Source organism: Dermacentor variabilis, chromosome 6 (genome assembly GCF_050947875.1).
Source record: "Dermacentor variabilis isolate Ectoservices chromosome 6, ASM5094787v1, whole genome shotgun sequence".
Taxonomy (NCBI): domain Eukaryota; kingdom Metazoa; phylum Arthropoda; class Arachnida; order Ixodida; family Ixodidae; genus Dermacentor; species Dermacentor variabilis.
In genome coordinates this window covers 151,749,860-151,767,762 of record NC_134573.1, presented here as the reverse complement: position 1 = coordinate 151,767,762, position 17,903 = coordinate 151,749,860, and the positions used below count along the sequence as shown (strand labels likewise).

The following is a 17,903-nucleotide window of genomic DNA, read 5'->3' as shown; positions in this document are numbered from 1 at the left end:
CTTGTATGGAAAACTCGGAAGGAAAGCCATATGTCCGAAGTTTTGTAGTTATCATGCTTTGGGAGAGTGCAGAGACGGGCTGGTTAGTATGTGTCATAACAAAATAGAGACGCATTGCCAGGGCCAGACAGAGGGAGGCCTCTGGTGAAGTGTGAATAGATAGGCATGTTCCCTGAGACAGTCGTTGATTCACGGGACACTTTAGCCAACGAAGCATTTCAATAATTTAGCGTATTGCTTCAGATGGTCATGGATGCACTTGATAGTTTGGTTAATGTTGGAAAGGGCATTTCACATATATTATTACTCAGATTTTCTTTTGTATCTTTTCATTACCTCATTCCCTCGTTTCTCCCTTTTGGCACCTTTATTTATTTTCCTTGGATGCAATTAATTTTGGTTGATGGTAAGTGCTCCATTTGTGCCTTCCATTTGTCCTGTGCCTGCGTGGTGTCTCCTTTTAGCTGCATCACGCTTTATTTGTTTATCTTTGGCACAACATTATGTTGCCATCCACATTATGTGACATGGTAGACCTTGTGATTTTCTTATATTTGTGCATATGCGGCAATTTTTTTTTTGCCTCTCTAATTGTGCTGGCTCACTGTGGTCTCCTGCCACTCCGCATGAGGCTGCAGGTTTGGTACCCCACCTTGGTTAAAAAGAAAAAAAAATTATGGGGATTTACTTGCCAAAACCACTTTCTGATTATGAGGCATGCCGTAGTGGGGAACTCCGGAAATTTAGACAACCTGGGGCTCTTTAACGTGCACCTAAATCGAAGTACATGGCTGTTTTCGCACTTCGCCCCCATCGAAATGTGGGCGCCATCACCGGGATTCGATCCCGCGATCTCACGCTTAGCAGCCACCCGGCCATGGTGGTCGTATTCAAATGGGAGCGGAATGAAAAAAATGTTTCACCACTCAGAATCCTAGGTGAAAAGGCAAAATTGCCATCCGTCTGGACTGTAGCATGAAGCCATGAAGGAAACCCGTAAGGATTCCTCCGAAAAAAAAAGCTTTGAAGTTGAAGAAAATTTCATCCTGGTTCGGAACCCAAGACCGATGCCTTTCCAGTGCAGTTGCTCTACCATCTGAGCTAACCAGCAGACTTGAAGATGGCAGGGCGAGGCCAAATCGAGTGACAACCCAAAGCGTAAGGACACTGAATATGGCAGATCAGTTCTGCAGAAACCGACTTCCTCCAACTCCTTGTCTTTAGCTGAACTGATTTGCCCGCCCCCTTCCCCCGGGTGCCTAGAATTAATCCAGAGCTTCCCACTACAACATCTCTGATAGCCCATGAGTCGCTTTGCGATGTTAAACCCCACAATGTGATTTGATTCCATTTTGACAATTCTTTTTCCCTCTTCAATTGCGGTGTGCAGGAGGTGCCGCTTTTTCCGAATCTGTCCATGCTGGATGTAAGCAACAACCTCCTAAGCGACGTGCCAGCAACACTGGCTGAGCTTGGCTCCCTCTCAGTGTTGAACTTGAGCGGGAACCCGGGTATCATCGAGCTGCCTCCACAGCTCGGCCTTCTGTCGAAGCTGTGGAACCTGAACCTGCGTGGCTGCAGCTTGCACGAGCCGCTCGCGTCCATGGTGCGCTCAACCCGCTACCGCACCACTGACCTCGTCGGATACCTCAAATCTATTCTCCAAGAGTGAGTGCATGGTACTTCTGCTGCTGAGGTTGCAGGTTTGGTTCCCAGCCGCAGCGGCTGCATTTGGTGGAGGTGAAGTGCAGAAAAACTCCTGTGCTAGATTTTGTGCATGTTACGAGGCCCGGGTGGTCATAATTTATCTGAAGTCCTCCACTATGGTGATGCCCAAGTGTTCCTTTGAAATGTTAAGCCCCACAAATCAATCAATCAGTACACACTGCATTCAGTATTGCAAGTGTGACTGCATTTTAAAGCGAAGCTTTCTTTGCCTTTTCAATCAATCAATCAATTTCAATCAATTTTATTATTATTAGACATTATTACAATTACAAAGGAAATGTGATACAGAAGGAAGTCCCAAAGTAAAAACTGTCAGGGGGACCTCGTGTTATAACATGTATAAAAATATAGAACCTACGATTAGCAACGAAGGTAAGAACAGCGTGAAAATACAAATCAACATATTAGAAGTAATTAATGAAACATCTGGCAGTTGAAGATTACACAGAAACGAGTAAGAATAAATCTATACTGAAATGCGCATACACTTTCCCACTGCTGCTGTGGCTGCTGGAGTCTGGCACACTGCGTCAGGGGGTGGTTTAGAGCGTGTATATGCATGGAAGGAGCTTGGCAGAAAAGAAAATAGACGTGAGGAACTCGTTTTGACCGCACCGCATCGTATGTGCACGATGCTCTCTGGAGCTCCCGGGTCATCACCACATTAGCCGCTTGACAGCTGTAATTATCCGTGACCCCCCCGAAAAGCGTTTACCTTTCTACCAACGTGCAAGTCCAGAAGAAAGCTAGATATAATGGAAGAGAGGAGGGGAAGAGGAGGCAGAGAATGGGTAGAATCGACGCAGTCGTGAAACGAGTGAATAACAGCCTTGCCACTCTTCGCTCGCGGTTACCATACAAATACAAGGGGGGAGTGGGGGGGGATAGGGAAAAGGTGATGTGAGAAGGCAAGGAAACGCTAGATAAACTTAAGTTCAAGGTATGGTACGATGCGTTTCTGCTATTTCTGAAAAATAAAACCATGCAAATATGTCTAGCGGACAACTTAGGCAGGGCGTGCAGAAGCAGAGCCGCATTATTTAAAGCGCACCGCAGGGTCTAGGCGACACAGCGGAAGCAATCACACATCAAATCAACACTTCTGTGCCCACCGCGGTAGCTTTGCGGCTATGGCATTGCTCAAGGTCACGGATTTGGTTGTGACCGAGGCAGTCGCATTTCGACGGGGCTGAAATAAAAAATGCTGATGCACTTTGATTTAGGGATACGTTAAAGAACACCACGGTGCCAAAATTAATCTGGAGCGCGCCACTACAGCCTGCCTCATAATCCGGTTGTGGTTTTGGTATGAACAGCCCCATAATCCAATTCAAGTCTAATGCTTCTGCCACAATGCGATGTGCCATGTCAGGCATTGACAATGCTCAACCCTCTCAGAGGTTATGAAATATATGTTGCACAACACCGCCTCAATCAAACACCTCTCCCTTTGTGTTTTGTGAACTACGCAGACGAACAACAGTGATGCATGCAAGTTAACATTTAACATCAACTCACTACTCTCGTGTTGGACAAAACGTTTAAAAAATTAAACATTCGCCGTCAACATCACCGCTAATTGTCGTCGATCAAAGCAAAAACGCACAGAAAGCTACGTTTACACCGATTCCCACAATGCGTCGGATCTGCATAATTTTTATTGCCGATGATGTCTGTACAGTTCTTTTTGCAGACACTTTTGACAAAGTTTGATTTGTATGATTCTTGCTTTTGTGGCTGTTGACAAACCGCATTGTAGGTTTTCACGAGCACTAACATTGATAGATGGTTTATTGAGCTAGTTGGTAATACATTTAAACCAAGATACGTTAAACCTCGATATAATGATCTTCAGTATAATGAGATTCTTGATATAACGAAGTATTTAACTTTTCGTAACCTCTTGTTCATAGAACACCATGTAATTAGAACCTCAGTATAACGAAATTTTGCTTCCGCAGCAAAGGAATGCCGAGACAATAAGTGGAAACTACCGCGGACGCAGGTGGTCAAATGATTGAATCACACGCGGCTGCTTGCAAACGGACCTCTCAAATTGCACGCCTCGTGACTATAGCGACCGCCACAGTGAAGCCTCATTATGGATGTATAAAGTCCAAGTTCGATAAGATCCTATCGCACCCTGCTCACTTTGTGCTTTTGGTGCAAGTGAAAGGGTGCGAGGTGTGAGAAAGAAGGATGGTGGCTTCACGCACGAATGCCGCCTCCCCGCGTGAGGGGAGCGAGCTTGCGGTAACGTGGTCAAGTGCGTGAGAGAGGCGGTGGGGGGTTGGGTGAGGTGGTAAGTTGGGGCGCGTCTCGTCTCAGCCGTGGCGGCGCATGGCTGTAAGCACGGCTGAGCGCATACACAGCGGCGCACCCTGCTTTAGGGGTAATCCGTGGCGTGTGCAAAGAGTGGGCGTGCCGAGACAGCGTGGCATCATACAAGCTGTCTTCCTTCGCATTTAGTATTGAAGGTTGCGTAATCTCGAGTTTCGGCGAACAGCTGCAGTGAGAGGCAGCCGAAGCATTCACTACCCGCTGCTGCCACTTTTCATTATGGCGTTGTCCCAGTGCGGGCTATGCTGTCAGCCGCAGAGGAGGAGTGCAGGCGAACGTGTGGCTGGCTTCGCTTAATTCGTACCGCCTATGTGAAGATATTGTCGACATGGCATGAAAACGTGTCATTCATCGCCTACTCTCAAGTTCATCGAAATAAATTGCTTTCTCATTCAAATTTGCTTTTTCGATTGCCCAATAATTCTGAATATTATGCATCCCCTTTCCATGTAAGAAAAACCGATCAACGACTACTTATTTGCATAAAAGATCGAATTTCAATACAACGAAATTTCGATATAACAAAGCAAATTGCAGATTTTGCCTAGTTCGTTATATTGAGGTTTAACTGTCTAACGAAGTCGGTAAAATCGGCAATTCGCTTCGTTATATCAAAATTTTATTATATTGAAATTCATTATTTTTATGAAAAATTAGTACAGTCATCAGCAGTCTTTTTCTTACACTGAAGGGGCCGCAAATTTTTTTCCGAATTACTGGAAAATTGTAAATAGCAAATTTGAATAAATAAAAACCCCTTTGTTGATTTAGAGAGTCGGCGACAAAAGATGTGGTTTCATGCCATGTTGGCAACATCTTAATAATTATTGGCGGTAGGACGCAAAGCCAGCCACGTTTTCGCATTCACTTCGCCCCTGCGGCTGATAGTGTCGCCTGCAGTGAGACGACACTGTCATGTGAAGCGCCGGTAGTGGGGAGTGAATGCTTTGTCTGCATCTTGCTTCAGCACGTCTCCGAAAATCGACGTTATGCAACTTCCAGCACTTGATGCTCTGGAAGACGGCGCACGATGCCACGCCATCTCAGCTTTCCCACTCTTTGCACATGCAGCAAATTACTTCTAAAGCGAGGTGCGCAGGTTGCGCATGGCGCCCAGCCACACTAACAGCCTTGCGCAGCGAGACTGTTAGCCTCATTCTGTGTCTTCTTGTGCAGTTTAATCATGCACTAGCACTGAATTGCCTTTTTTTTTTTTTTTTTTTTCTGTGAGACTGTGAACGTAGGCCCCCATCAATGGCAAAAGGTCGGTGACAACAACCTTTTTCGCTTAACGTGCAGCGCTCGACCGTACGCCAGGATGAAGTTGATGATAGTGGGCGTGCAAGGCATCGGAAAGACATCCCTGCTGGAGCAGCTGCGACAGGAAGGCACGGGCTCATACCGGAAGCGGCCTCCTGAACACTGGGGTAAGCGGGTAGGCCACCGTGGCCTTGGACTGAAGACACCCAGGGGAGTGATGCTGTCCACTGTCGGTGTGGACCTGGGTGACTGGACACTGAAGGGACGACACGGTCCTGTTACATTCCGCACATGGGATTTTGGTGGCCAGGTGAGGCAGTGCGCTGTGACTGGTATTCAACAGTTGCAGAAAGTATAACATAAGTTAAAAAGTTGGATCACTGTTAACGGCTGTGTATAGCTGTTCATGCTAAGAAGGTTCTAAAACACATTACCACATATAGACTGTAGATTTCTGGTATATTCTGAGCTGTCTCATAGAGTGTGCTGCTTTTAAAAAAAATGTAAAGTCAAGTTGATGAATGGTCAAAATTTCGTGTATATGCAACAGTTTTTGAGCACACGTACCCCTACCGTAGCAAGCACAAATTGAGATGGTTGGTCACAGATCTTAATGTGCGTAAACTACGGTACAAAAAGCCCGACTATGGGGGGTGTCTCGCAACCGAATATGTGTCAGTTGATAAGTTGACAACTGGCATGTGTTTATTTTGCTTCGTAAATTATGCAGACATATTGTATTATATTGTATTCATTCATTGCATTACCATACTAGCCCTCTTGCGAGCTTGAGTACAACTTAACAAAGGGCAATGCTGTGATTGTTTGTTGCTCATTTTTGTCTTTATTTTGTGCTAATATATATATGTGTGTGTGTGTGTGTGTGTGTGTGTGTGTGTGTGTGTGTGTGTGTGTGTGTGTGCGCGCGCGCGTGTGTGTGTGTGTGTGTGTGTGTGTGTGTGTGTGTGTGTGTGTGTGTGTGTGTGTGTGTGTGTGTGCGTGTGTGTGTGTGTGTGTAAGTGCTTTACAAGTAAACTCGTAACACCATCAAGTGTGGAACATTAATGATCCCCTGTTTGCAAATAAAGCACTGAACCAATAATATCATTGCTGTTGCAGAAAGAGTACTATGCCACCCACCAGTACTTCTTGTCCAAGCGCTCCCTGTACTTGGTAGTGTGGAGGATAACAGATGGCGAGCGAGGTGTCCAAGGCATCCACCAGTGGCTCATCAACATTCAGGTGAGTTAATGCATCACATTGCCCTGTGATGCATTAAATTTATGGTAATTTGAGCTCATATAGTTTTAAATCCTTGTTAATTCCAGCAAATCGCAGACTTTTGGTCAGCTTGTCATGTTTTTTATTGCATTTTTAAACTACTGTGTTCACATAGGGCTTTTATGCAGTTCAAATTTCCTCCTTCCCTGGGCAATGCACTACTAAAAAGAAAAACCATCGCAGATGTATGCAAATCTGAGCAACTGATACATCAAAGACAGCGAAGTTGCGTAAGCGAGTTCTCACACCCTTCGGAAGTTCCAGGGACCTGGTTTACCACTGTCCATAATGTACCCAAGACTTTGAAAAAGCTTCATTATATCTGAGCTTAGTATACACACTCTCCGCTATATCTGGCACATAGTTCTATAGGTTGCGCTGGTTCTACTGACACCGGTGTCTAGCCTGGTAGGGTCGCATTGCTGGCTGTGTGGCTAGTTGTTCTCTGACTGACGTTTGATACCAACCATGCCAGCACACCTTACCACTCTACTAAAACCTCTGTGGACCTTGCCCTAATAGCTTTGCTGTAATAATTCCACATACTAATCATAAGTTAGTTATGGTCCGGAACAAAAATATGGTTTCCACGAAAAAAAGTTGTGCTGCATGTACGGGAGTAATATTTGGCTCAGGTGTTCATGAGATCATTGCCTAATGTCTAGACAGATATACTTACGAGGTTCAAATGGCATTTTATTTTTAGGCGCTCCTAATAAGCCGTCTAATGAGATTGAACTTGCAGGCCCGTGCTCCCAATGCCCCTGTGTTGGTGGTGGGCACACACCAGGACCTTGTGAAGGAGTGCCTGCCAGATGGCTACGCGGAGGAGCTGCAGGCACTGATCCGCAGCCGCTTCCTGGGCGTGGTGGATGCGGACAAGTGTGGCCTCCCGCGCGTGCTCGACTCTCTGGAAGTGAGCTGCCGCACACGGCACAACATCCGACACCTCTGCCAGCTCATCTATGATGTGGCCTTCGACATGCGCTGCCCGGGTAACCCCATGTCCTTCCTTCGGTGTACAGTCTACGCTCGTTGCAAGAGACCTGCATACAACAGACTTTCGGATATAACAGATCATATTCCTACCTTAGTTTGGTCTGCTTATTTTATTAATGCAACGAAGTTCGCTTTTAACAGACTGTACTACAACGGACTATCAGCTACAGCGGACAAAGTTAGCGGCAATTTTTCTCAAAATTGGGCGTATAAAATGGACTTTTGCCATGTCGACATGGGCTGACGACCGACTTACGAGGGTCAGTTGACGATAGCAGCTCAATATCTTGCGCTCGAGGGAGGGAGGAAAGCGGGCGGAAGCACGCCAGCTTTCGCACGTGAGGCACGTGTAGAGGGGGGGGAGTCGAGGGAAAGAGGGTTCTACTCCGGTGGCGTGGCCATGCGGGCACCATACCTTAAAAGCGATCTGCAATGTGGACAAAGGACGCGCCTGCGCTGGTGCTGCATCTTGAAAGCAATCTGCGATGCGGACAAAATGCGCCCAGTGTCGGTAGTTTCGTATGTCCTGGGCTTTCGACATTTAGTTCGCGTTGAAGCAAGGGACAGCATGAAGGTCAATTTGCTTGCTGCTGCTGCCGCACTTATCTTGCTTAATTTGCTACCGCAATCAATGCATTGCATTTCAGACGAAACTGCAACTTTTTTGTTTGTTTTTTACTTTGGACGGTCATCACTCACTCTGCAATAAAGTTGTTAGACATTGCGACGAAAGTTTCAGAAGTGAGGCTTCTCGGATATTACGGATTTTAGATAAAACGGATGCTTTTTGTCGGATTATCAGGGTCCATTGCAACAAGAGTCAACTGTAGTTCAATTTATTACTTTCCACAGATGTTGCAGCCTTCAGATTAAAAAAAAATATATGACCACCTGAGGGCCTGTGTATTATGGTACAGTCCACTATTTGGCTTCTAAACATGGCTGAATTATTGCATGAAGGCATGCCAACCTTCTTTGATCTGTAGATGTCTGCCTCATGCATCCTGTCAGCTATTATTTTCCCTCACTAAAGCTGAAGATTGTCTTTATTAGCAGTTAGGCGCTCTCTTTGAAAGGGGATCGTACTGTACACGGCACCACTTTCATCAGTCCAGTATGTGCAGTTGCTGACTTCACGAAACTGACTGCTTTAGTCTTCAGTTTATATGAATAAAGTGCTGCAATGCAGCATATATTTTAAACAAGTGGAAAAAGAAATCTTCATTTAAGTATTGCATCATCACATCGACCAGCACTGTCAAATGAAGAAGCAAATTGCCTGCTTATCAGAAAGGTGTTGTTATTATGGACACATGAAAATGCAGCCAATCTTTTTGGAAACTATGCATATATGTACTTAAATGTTACTGTGAGGAAGGATTCTAGAGCTGGCAGGAGTCATGCCCCTTCTGGTGGTACTTACTAGCTAGCTCACTTTGGCTGATTTTATGTGTGCAAACCAAATAAATAAATAATGCTCGGCATGTTACTTCCTTGCTTGCTTGGGTCATTCCGGAACTGGTAGCCTGTAATTGAAGTAGCTTGTCAGGCGGGCAACAAAAGTTTGGCACACACTGTCTCATCTCTTCATAGAAAACTTCATTGCTTCTCGCTCATGTGGAGCAATAAAGATTGATTGAATCATTCACTCATTCATTCTCAGGGAACATGCTGTTGCAGGGGCTAATGGTACATCAGATAGGTACATTAAAGGAACATGCTCGTGGTTGCAGGTTCGATCCTGGCGACGGTGGCTGTGTTCTAATTGGGGGGGAATGTAAGAACACTCGTGTACCACTCATTGGGTTTGCATTAAAAAACCCCAAGTGGTCAAAATTATTCCGAAGTCTCCTACTATGGCAGACCTCATAATTAAATTGTAGTTTTGGCTTCTAACACCCCAGAATTTAATTAGTTTTCAATGCTTGGAGAGGTAGAGCTACTAGCATTGCAGCTAGCATCTATGTCTCTTGTATTTTCGTATACGTCTGCATTAGTTGTCAAATGGTTCGTTACCTGAGTCGCCTATGATTTTATTACCTTTCCTTCTCGGCAACTTATTGTCATTTGCATGAGATTTATTGCCCATGGGTACATTTATCCACAGGTGGAATCCTTCGAGCAAATGGCCCCAGTTTTTGAGAGTGTCTAGCGTCAGTGGGTCTGCCTATATACTGTGCTAGTGCAAAATTCTGTCCAACTTTTACCACTTGTTGTGCCTTCACGGACAGCTGCATTGGGTACTATTTGCTCTTCTTCAATGCAGGCAGCAAAGAGCGCCTTTTGGAACAGCGCATTCCAGCCACCTACTTAGCCCTGGAAGACGTAGTCGGCAGCCTGGCTCTCGAGCGGCGGCTTCAGGGAAAGGAACCCGTTCTGCATGCTGAGCAGTACCGGTGCGTTTCTGGTTATGGTGCATCCCTGCGAGCACATTCATTTGCATGTTTTCGCCAGTGCAGTTTGGTCAAGGTGTTTCTTTTTTTCAGCTCCTTCCCATTAATTTACGAGGTAACCATTTGATAAGCTTTTCTAAGTATTTCGAAGCCACCCTGTGATATAGTTTTTCATCCCATTGTTTCTTTTTTTAAAAAGTAAGGGAAAATAACCCATCACAAATCATTGGTACAAAGAGCAAACTGTTTCACAATGTTTTTAGTTTTATTTAACTTTTGCATTATGAAGCTTGTGTAAACCTTTGAGAAATTGTTTGCATGTTCTTCTCTCCCTCGCTCTCAATTTAATAAAAGTTCTTGCATCTATCTATACTTTTTACCTCTGCATACTGTGTGAATTTATGGAGGAAGGAAAAAGAATGTGAGGCCTTTTTGTTCTTTTACAAAAGTTGGAGAGGTCCCTGCAAGCCAAAAGATATATAAAACCCCTGCTTTGTACTGGTGCAGTCATTAAAGGCCTTCATCATTCAGTTTCCTTGAAAACGTGAGAAATCTTTTTGTTTACGCAGGATGCTGGTTATGCACGAACTGCAGCAGAAGTTTGACTGCTGCTTTCGGGACATGGCAGAGCTTAACCAGGCCACCTCGTTCCTGCATGACAATGGTTGGTTTGGCACGCACCATAGTGATGATAGCTGCCAGGGTGCCGGCATTGAGTAGACTCTGACATGCCATGTATACTTGTCAAATCACTTAATCTTTTCACTCATGCACTGTTATATCCTGTTCATATAGACACATCAAGCAAGCTTGTGTCATGTCATGTCAAACTTGACACGGCATATAGGTTCTGCAGAAATCCACAACGTGGAGGAAGTTTGACAAAGGGGGAAATTGTCATCCATCCGAGACTAGCACAAACCTACAAAGGAAATTAAATAAAAATTTGTCCTTTTTCAAGGATCGAACCAAGTACCAGCAGTGAAGCTTTAATTCTGAGAAACCTGCCTGGGTTTCCTTTGTAGCTTTGTCGTACGCTTGAGTGGATGACACTTTTCTCTTTCATGTCAAATTCAGTGCAGATTGAACACTGCAAAGCATCGTTTTCGAGCGTGCACGACCATGATGCGTGACGATGTGTGACCAAAACTGCACATGTGAAAGGGTATTAGAAGTTGGAAAGCATATTTAGCGCCAGCAAACAAGGACAGAAGGGAGATGACACCGCAATGCGCTTCTGTCCTTGTTCGCTGGCGCTAAATATGCTTTCCAAGTCAGTGTACCAACACGTCCAACAAATGGCAATGCTGGTAGTAGAAGGGAAGCTTAGTTAATGTGCGGTTCCACTGCTTGAAAGATCAAAGATGCTCCTAAACCTGTACAATGTGCATTAAAGTCAATGTCAAGTAGCTCTTCAGCTTAATTGGAAAAGGCAAATTGTGCCAGTTTTGGCCACACCATATGAACAGACGGTGCAAAAGGAGTGCTTGTAGTGCATTATGTTTGGCCATATACATTTCTTTCTGCCTCATTCTTCTTAAGGTGGGCTTTAGGAGAGTGCTTCGTGGATTGCACACATTTTATCTGTTATACTAGCAGGGCTGCTTATTTGCAGGCTGTGTAATTGCTTTGGCATACAAATTTTGATGAGGGTCTCTCGTAGTCTAGAACAAACATTGGTGGCCTACATGTTAATAAACCATAATCACAATTATCATGTTTTGTGAGAATCTTAGAAACTGCATGTGTCTTAAATAAATGTGCATCATACATCTTATTTGTATTTGTACTGTGTACTAAGTTTCACCCGCCGTGGTTGCTCAGTGGCTATGGTGTTGGGCTGCTGAGCACGAGGTCGTGGGATCGAATCCCGGCCACGGCGGCCGCATTTCGATGGGGGCGAAATGCGAAAACACCCGTGTGCTTAGATTTAGGTGCACGTTAAAGAACCCCAGGTGGTCAAAATTTCCGGAGTCCTCCACTACGGCGTGCCTCATAATCAGAAAGTGGTTTTGGCACGTAAAACCCCAAATATTATTATTATGTGTACTAAGTTGTGTATGTCTTACGAAGTGCACCACAAGTGAGCATCTCATAAGCTGCATTGACTCTTGCAGGTGTTCTTCTGCATTATGAAGATGCCACACTTAAGGACCTATATTTCTTGGATCCACAGTGGCTTTGCGACGTGCTGGCCCATGTAGTCACTGTGCGTGAGATCAACCCTTTTGCACGCAATGGTGAGTAAAGCAGTGTATTCGGGGTTACGGAGATGTCTGACGTGTTATGAGTGCTGCGTGATCACCACCAACGTGGTAATACAGTTGCTGATTGCCATCAACATGGCAATATGGTTGATTATCGACCAACTGGGAATAATGCTGCACCAGCAGCTGGTCTGTCCTCTGATTGCTGCCAGCTGTAAAGCTTCTGTCAAGAAAAATGTGGAATTCTGTGACAAATTCATAGAGGCCAAAAATAATAAGTGACTATGCATACAGCGAGCTTGCTGTAGATTGGTCATGATCACAATTACAGTAAACTTTGCTAGTCATGAACAACCATTTTGTCATGGCCAACCTCGACTTGGGGACTTCTTGGATGTGTTTGTTTTCTGAACTTCTGCGGTGTTTTATTGCCATGTGCTAGTTGTACATGTAATGAGAATTGACACAATCATCATTATTTGAGACATGTGGCAGTATACTTAAATCATTGTCAACAACTGCTCAAACAAGCGCTATGTAAGGCCCCCGCCGCATGTTCCAGGAACCGTGGTGCATCTTTAAACATTTCCCCATCTCGCAATCACGAGAGATGGGCCTGTAAAAATTCTTTCCTGTTAGTTGGCTAAGCAAAGATGTGTGCACATGTGTTTTACAAAGGCTGTCTTCACTGAATAATTTGGTATTGTAGTGATTAAATGTGCAGAAATTAACCCCCACTGCTGCTCAGTAGCTATGGCATTCAATTCTCTGGTTCAATTCTTTGCCGTAGTGACTGCATTCTAATCCAACATTACTTGTGTGTGTGCTTGTGGACTTAGGTGCACGTGAAAGAAATGGTCAAAATTAATCCAGATCTCTTGATTAGGCATCTCTTGGGACCCCAGGGTTGTCTTTGGACATTAAACCCCAAGCGTCAATAAATAGAAAAGTCAAACTGCAAGCTTGCAGAACTTTATTTCTTGCATGGTTTATTTATTTATTTATTTATTTATTTATTTATTTATTTATTTATTTAAAGATACCTTAGAGGCCCCTAGAGGCATTGTGTAAGGGGGGAGAGTACACTCAAAGGTTATACATAATTATAATACATATGTCAATGCATATACAAGAAATACAGCATAAGAAATGTGCTAACATGCAGTAATGTAGTGTTAAAAATTGTGCAAAAGACAAACCGAATGCTTTAGAATGTGGGAGGTCAGTGAACAAGAAATTTTCACAAAGTAAAATATAACCAAAAGAATTACAGAGCAAGCGGGACAATATTTGGCTATAATAAAACAGTATTTAAGGGGTAGTGGCACAATAATAACAGGAAACTCAGGAAAAAATAACACGTTAGGTTATGTAGAGTTTGAAAAATGCGTTGCTAGAAGATGCCGGAATTTTTCCTGGTCTCTCTCATAAGCGATGGCGTTAGGAACATTATTCCAAAGGCGAATGGCTCTTGGAAGAGCGGAGTAGTTAAATGAATTAGTCTTTCTGTAGATACGCATGAAATTGAACTGACTGTACAGCCGGTGTGACCTGTAATGAGGAGGTTCAAGAGGCAGGACTGATGGTGCTGTATTATGGACATATTTATGAACTAATGATAGCAGGGTTGTATCACAATGATCATGCAAGGGCTGTAGTGAGAGGTCGAGTTTAATTAGTGTTATGCTTTTGTTATAGTCATAACAACGTGAAATAAAATGCGTAGCCCTATTCTGGATAGATTAAAATTTTTCGATCAAGTATTTCTGATGGGGAAACCAGACGGATGCGGCGTATTCAAGCTGAGGTCTAACAAATGTTAGATAAGCTAGTTTACGAATGTCTTTAGTAGAATTATGCAACTTGCGTCTTATGTACCCTAATGATCTTGAAGCATTGGCGCATATGTGTGCAATGTGCGTTGACCACAAAAGAGTCGAAGTTAGGTGAACACCAAGATATTTATATTGGGTATCATGCAAAATAGTGATGTTATTTATGTGATAAGGAAACATAGATTTAGTATGCTTGCGGTTAAAAGACATAATTTTACATTTAGAAACGTTAAGCTTCATTAGCCAAGTCTTACACCAAAGAGAAATAAGTTCAAGATCTTTTTGTTGCCACACAAATGTTTGCATCTTTATATAAAAATATAGTATAGTAAATCTTCTAACGGCATTGTTGATATAACAAGTTCCTTCGGAATTGGGAGGTGACATTTATAATAGATGCACGAGAAAGTTCTATTTGGGCCTGTTGACATATTTTTAAATCTGTTTTCCAAGAGTCATCACTAAGGGAAATGAACTACAAAAACGGGGCTCTCAAGGTATGTGCAGAATGCATCATGCAACTATAACATCAAGCAAGGCTTTTGTTATGCATGCTTCATGTTGACCTATGAAACATGAAACTATGAAATAGTTTCAGGTACGTGAACCTACCATCTATAGAGTAGGGAGCTAACAGTTATGAAAGATAAAAGAAAAGGTGTTGTTCCTGTGCCTGTTAACATATTCCACAATTCTTTTGTACAGTGTCGTTACAACAGAGGTAACACGGAGAAAAAATGTTCCTAAGGCATCAAGCAAATACATTGCCCAACTGTTGTAATAAGCAAGGCTTCATCTCTTTGAGAAGTGCTATTTGTACAGGTGGCTGCTTTTACAGGCATCATGCGCTTGGAGGACTTGCAGCACCTGTTTCGAAGTGCCGAAACACGGAGCTACTTGCTGAGCTTGCTGAACAAGTTTGAGGTGGCGTTGACTTGGGACGGGCGCAGCCTGCTCATTCCGTCCTTATTGCCTTCAGAGGAACTGCTTCGCTGCGGCCTGCCAGGAGCCGATGTCCGGGTAAGTTGTGTTTGAGCGTCTTGTCAGGGTTACGCCTCGCTCTGTCGACATCTCCTGATTTCCTAACCCCATTACCTGTAGTAGGTTGATAAGCCTTCCACAAAGCAATAGTAGCAGTAATATAGCAGAAACTTGTTAATTTGAACTCCAAGGGGGCTAGAAATTTATTAGGATAAAACAGAGTTCGAACTAATGAGAGCCCCTTTAAATATAGCACCCAATCAATTGTACGGTACAGCATACAAAGCCAAAACTGTCACTGGGCTCGCATCTAAAAGTCTTGTCTTTCCTCCATCAGCGTGTGACGACATGTGCCAGAGAAGCTTAGGTTCGCTATATAAAGTAGGGGTGTGCGAATACTCGAATATTCAATTTCGAATTGAATAGAGAATGTTCAAATAATTCGATTCCCAAATTGAATATCTAATATTCGATTTCTAGAATATCGGTACCTTCAGTGAATGACCCGGCCATGGTCGGTGGCCTGACATGTGCAGAGTTCCCACTGCGCGTGATCTCTGTTGGCGCATGGTTCATCCAGGTCGAGGATACCGATCAAAGCAATTAATGTGACATGGACAGAGGGAACTTCAACAGCAGTGTGCATAGAAAGCATGAAAGTGTGTGTGAAGATTGGTCTCATTAACCACCGGCACGCTGATCGCATCGAATGCATGTTCAGTGTTCATGCGTGCAATTCGAGCAGTTTGCGAAGCACATGCGATGCACATGCAGTTCGAGCAGATGCGAAGCACATAGAACTTGGCACACATGCTCACTGTAGTTGCTGGCTGGTCGACTGCAGCGGCCATCAGTTTAACCTGTACGCGTGATTTCGCGATCCAACACTAATGAGCCACCTGTACTAACATATTAGCAACAAGCTCTGCGCGGCGCATTGCGGCTCGTTATCACATCAGCCGGCAGCAAATTTTCATCAAGGCCACACCATCGGCAACACTGTCTAGCCCGTGAGGCCCAGTTGGAGATTCATCGTCAAGTGTCGGCGACTAAAGTTACGGTTACCTAATCAATGCAGACATATTCATAGTGGTCGCATGACCCTCTTAAAGCTGCCAAACTGACTCACCAACTAAAGTGAATGCACGGGATGATTGTTGCATGTTTGCGCCTGCCATCTTTGCAAAATACCGTGTGATGGCTTCTTGTTCCAAACACCATTCGTAGGCGAACAAAGGTCTCCTTTTGTAGCTTTGAGAGATCCATCACAAGACTAGCTTTGAATTTACATGGCAGGCTCAAAAATATCATGCGACAGCACGCTGACCCACGGCTGCGTGATGCGCATTCCCCACTCTTGTCTATTGTGCAGATTGGATGAAACCACCTGCATAAAGACGGAAGAACCCTCCTGTCTTCTGGAAGAAAACTGAAAAGCAATACTTCCTAAGCAATTGAAGATTGGTGTTAAGCACAGCATGGCCCACTATTAAAACTAAAAACCCCATCGGTATTTAAGACAACTTCGCTATTTTTTCAGATTCAAAGGGAAAAAGCACTTTATTCTATTTGACAGGCATTCCATCAATAAAAAATATTTTCAAAACCTTTGTATATGAACTGAGTTGTTATCAGTGCTGGCATACTAATTTGGTGCTCCCTTTAATACGAGTAGAGCATAATATGCATCTAGATTAATAGGTACTTAAGCTACTGATGGCTAACAAGATTCTTGTTAATGTGGTTAGCCTTCTCAGAATGTGCAGCACTGCATTTCTTGCACAAAATTTGGAAGCATAAAAGTTTGTGTTAAATTTTCTTATATTCAATTTGATATTCAGCTTTTTTTTTTCTTGATTTAATTTGATTTGCTATTCGATTCAAAATATATTATTCGGTATTCGCACATGCCTAATATAACGTCCAAGTGCAATAGAATCGTGCCTTTAGCACCGTTTGCTGTGGGTGTGAGGGATAGCATGCGATTGTGAGCTGAGAAGGATGAGTGGCTTGGTTGCACACCATCCTCCTGCATGCCCTGTGTTGGAGATGACATGATGGAGCGCGCGCTGTAGTGGGTGGTCGTAGGTGAGTTCACAGTAATCTGATCAAGCCCACCCTAGGGGGCTCTTTCCTGCTCCTTTTAAGCTGAATAAGAAAAGAGGATGCGCACCACTCTGCTTGCTCCTGTGCAGTCTTGACTCCCCCACGCACCTTTGGCTTGGGTTTGCTAGAAAAGCCATTAGTGGAAGCGAAAAATTTTGTTCGACATGACTGTTGCACCTTTCTCGGAGTTCAAATTTGTGAGACTTTTGCTCTATTCAATTACATAGAACTTTGCCAGGACATACAGAGCAGTTCAAATTATCTGTCCATTTGAATTAAGAGATTTCGAACTCCTCATCAAGCCACCAGCCTTCTCAGTCCATCCTCGCACATTTTCTCTTGCGCCCACAGTAAACAGCGCTGCTCAAGGTGCGATCTTATCACACTTAGGCTTTATACATAAACTATGCTTCTTACGACATGTGCGGTAGGGCATTGATGGAGGAAAAGACTGTTTCAACGCAATCCTAATGACGGTTTTGGTTTTGCAAGCTGTGCAATTGATTGGACACTATATTTAAGGGGGTTCTCCGTAGCTTCAACTATTTTTTATTCAAATAAATTACCAGTCCCCATGGAGTTCAAATTAATGAGGTTCTACTGTATTACACTTCTTATACATTAGTAAAATATCATCATTTCATTCTGGTCTTTGTAAGTGTCTTAGGCATTTGTGCATTATATTTATGGTAGGTGCACCAGAGTAGCACTAAGCACTTTTTTTCAATAGTACTCATGCTGTATTGCTAGCAAGGACCAGTTGACTGCAGACC

General features: G+C 43.8%; 1 protein-coding gene across 2 annotated transcripts in view; it reads left to right on the top strand.

Moving 5' to 3' along the window:
- The window catches only part of Lrrk (Leucine-rich repeat kinase), a 75,497-nt gene that overhangs the window by 21,841 nt on the left and 35,753 nt on the right, over positions 1-17,903 (top strand). For both annotated transcript variants that reach the window (XM_075696287.1, XM_075696288.1), the window contains exons 13-20: positions 1,391-1,668; positions 5,368-5,638; positions 6,448-6,570; positions 7,355-7,604; positions 9,875-10,004; positions 10,571-10,665; positions 12,119-12,241; positions 14,882-15,063. In XM_075696287.1, coding sequence (XP_075552402.1) covers positions 1,391-1,668; positions 5,368-5,638; positions 6,448-6,570; positions 7,355-7,604; positions 9,875-10,004; positions 10,571-10,665; positions 12,119-12,241; positions 14,882-15,063 — 1,452 coding nt within the window. The remainder of the gene's footprint in view (positions 1-1,390; positions 1,669-5,367; positions 5,639-6,447; positions 6,571-7,354; positions 7,605-9,874; positions 10,005-10,570; positions 10,666-12,118; positions 12,242-14,881; positions 15,064-17,903) is intronic.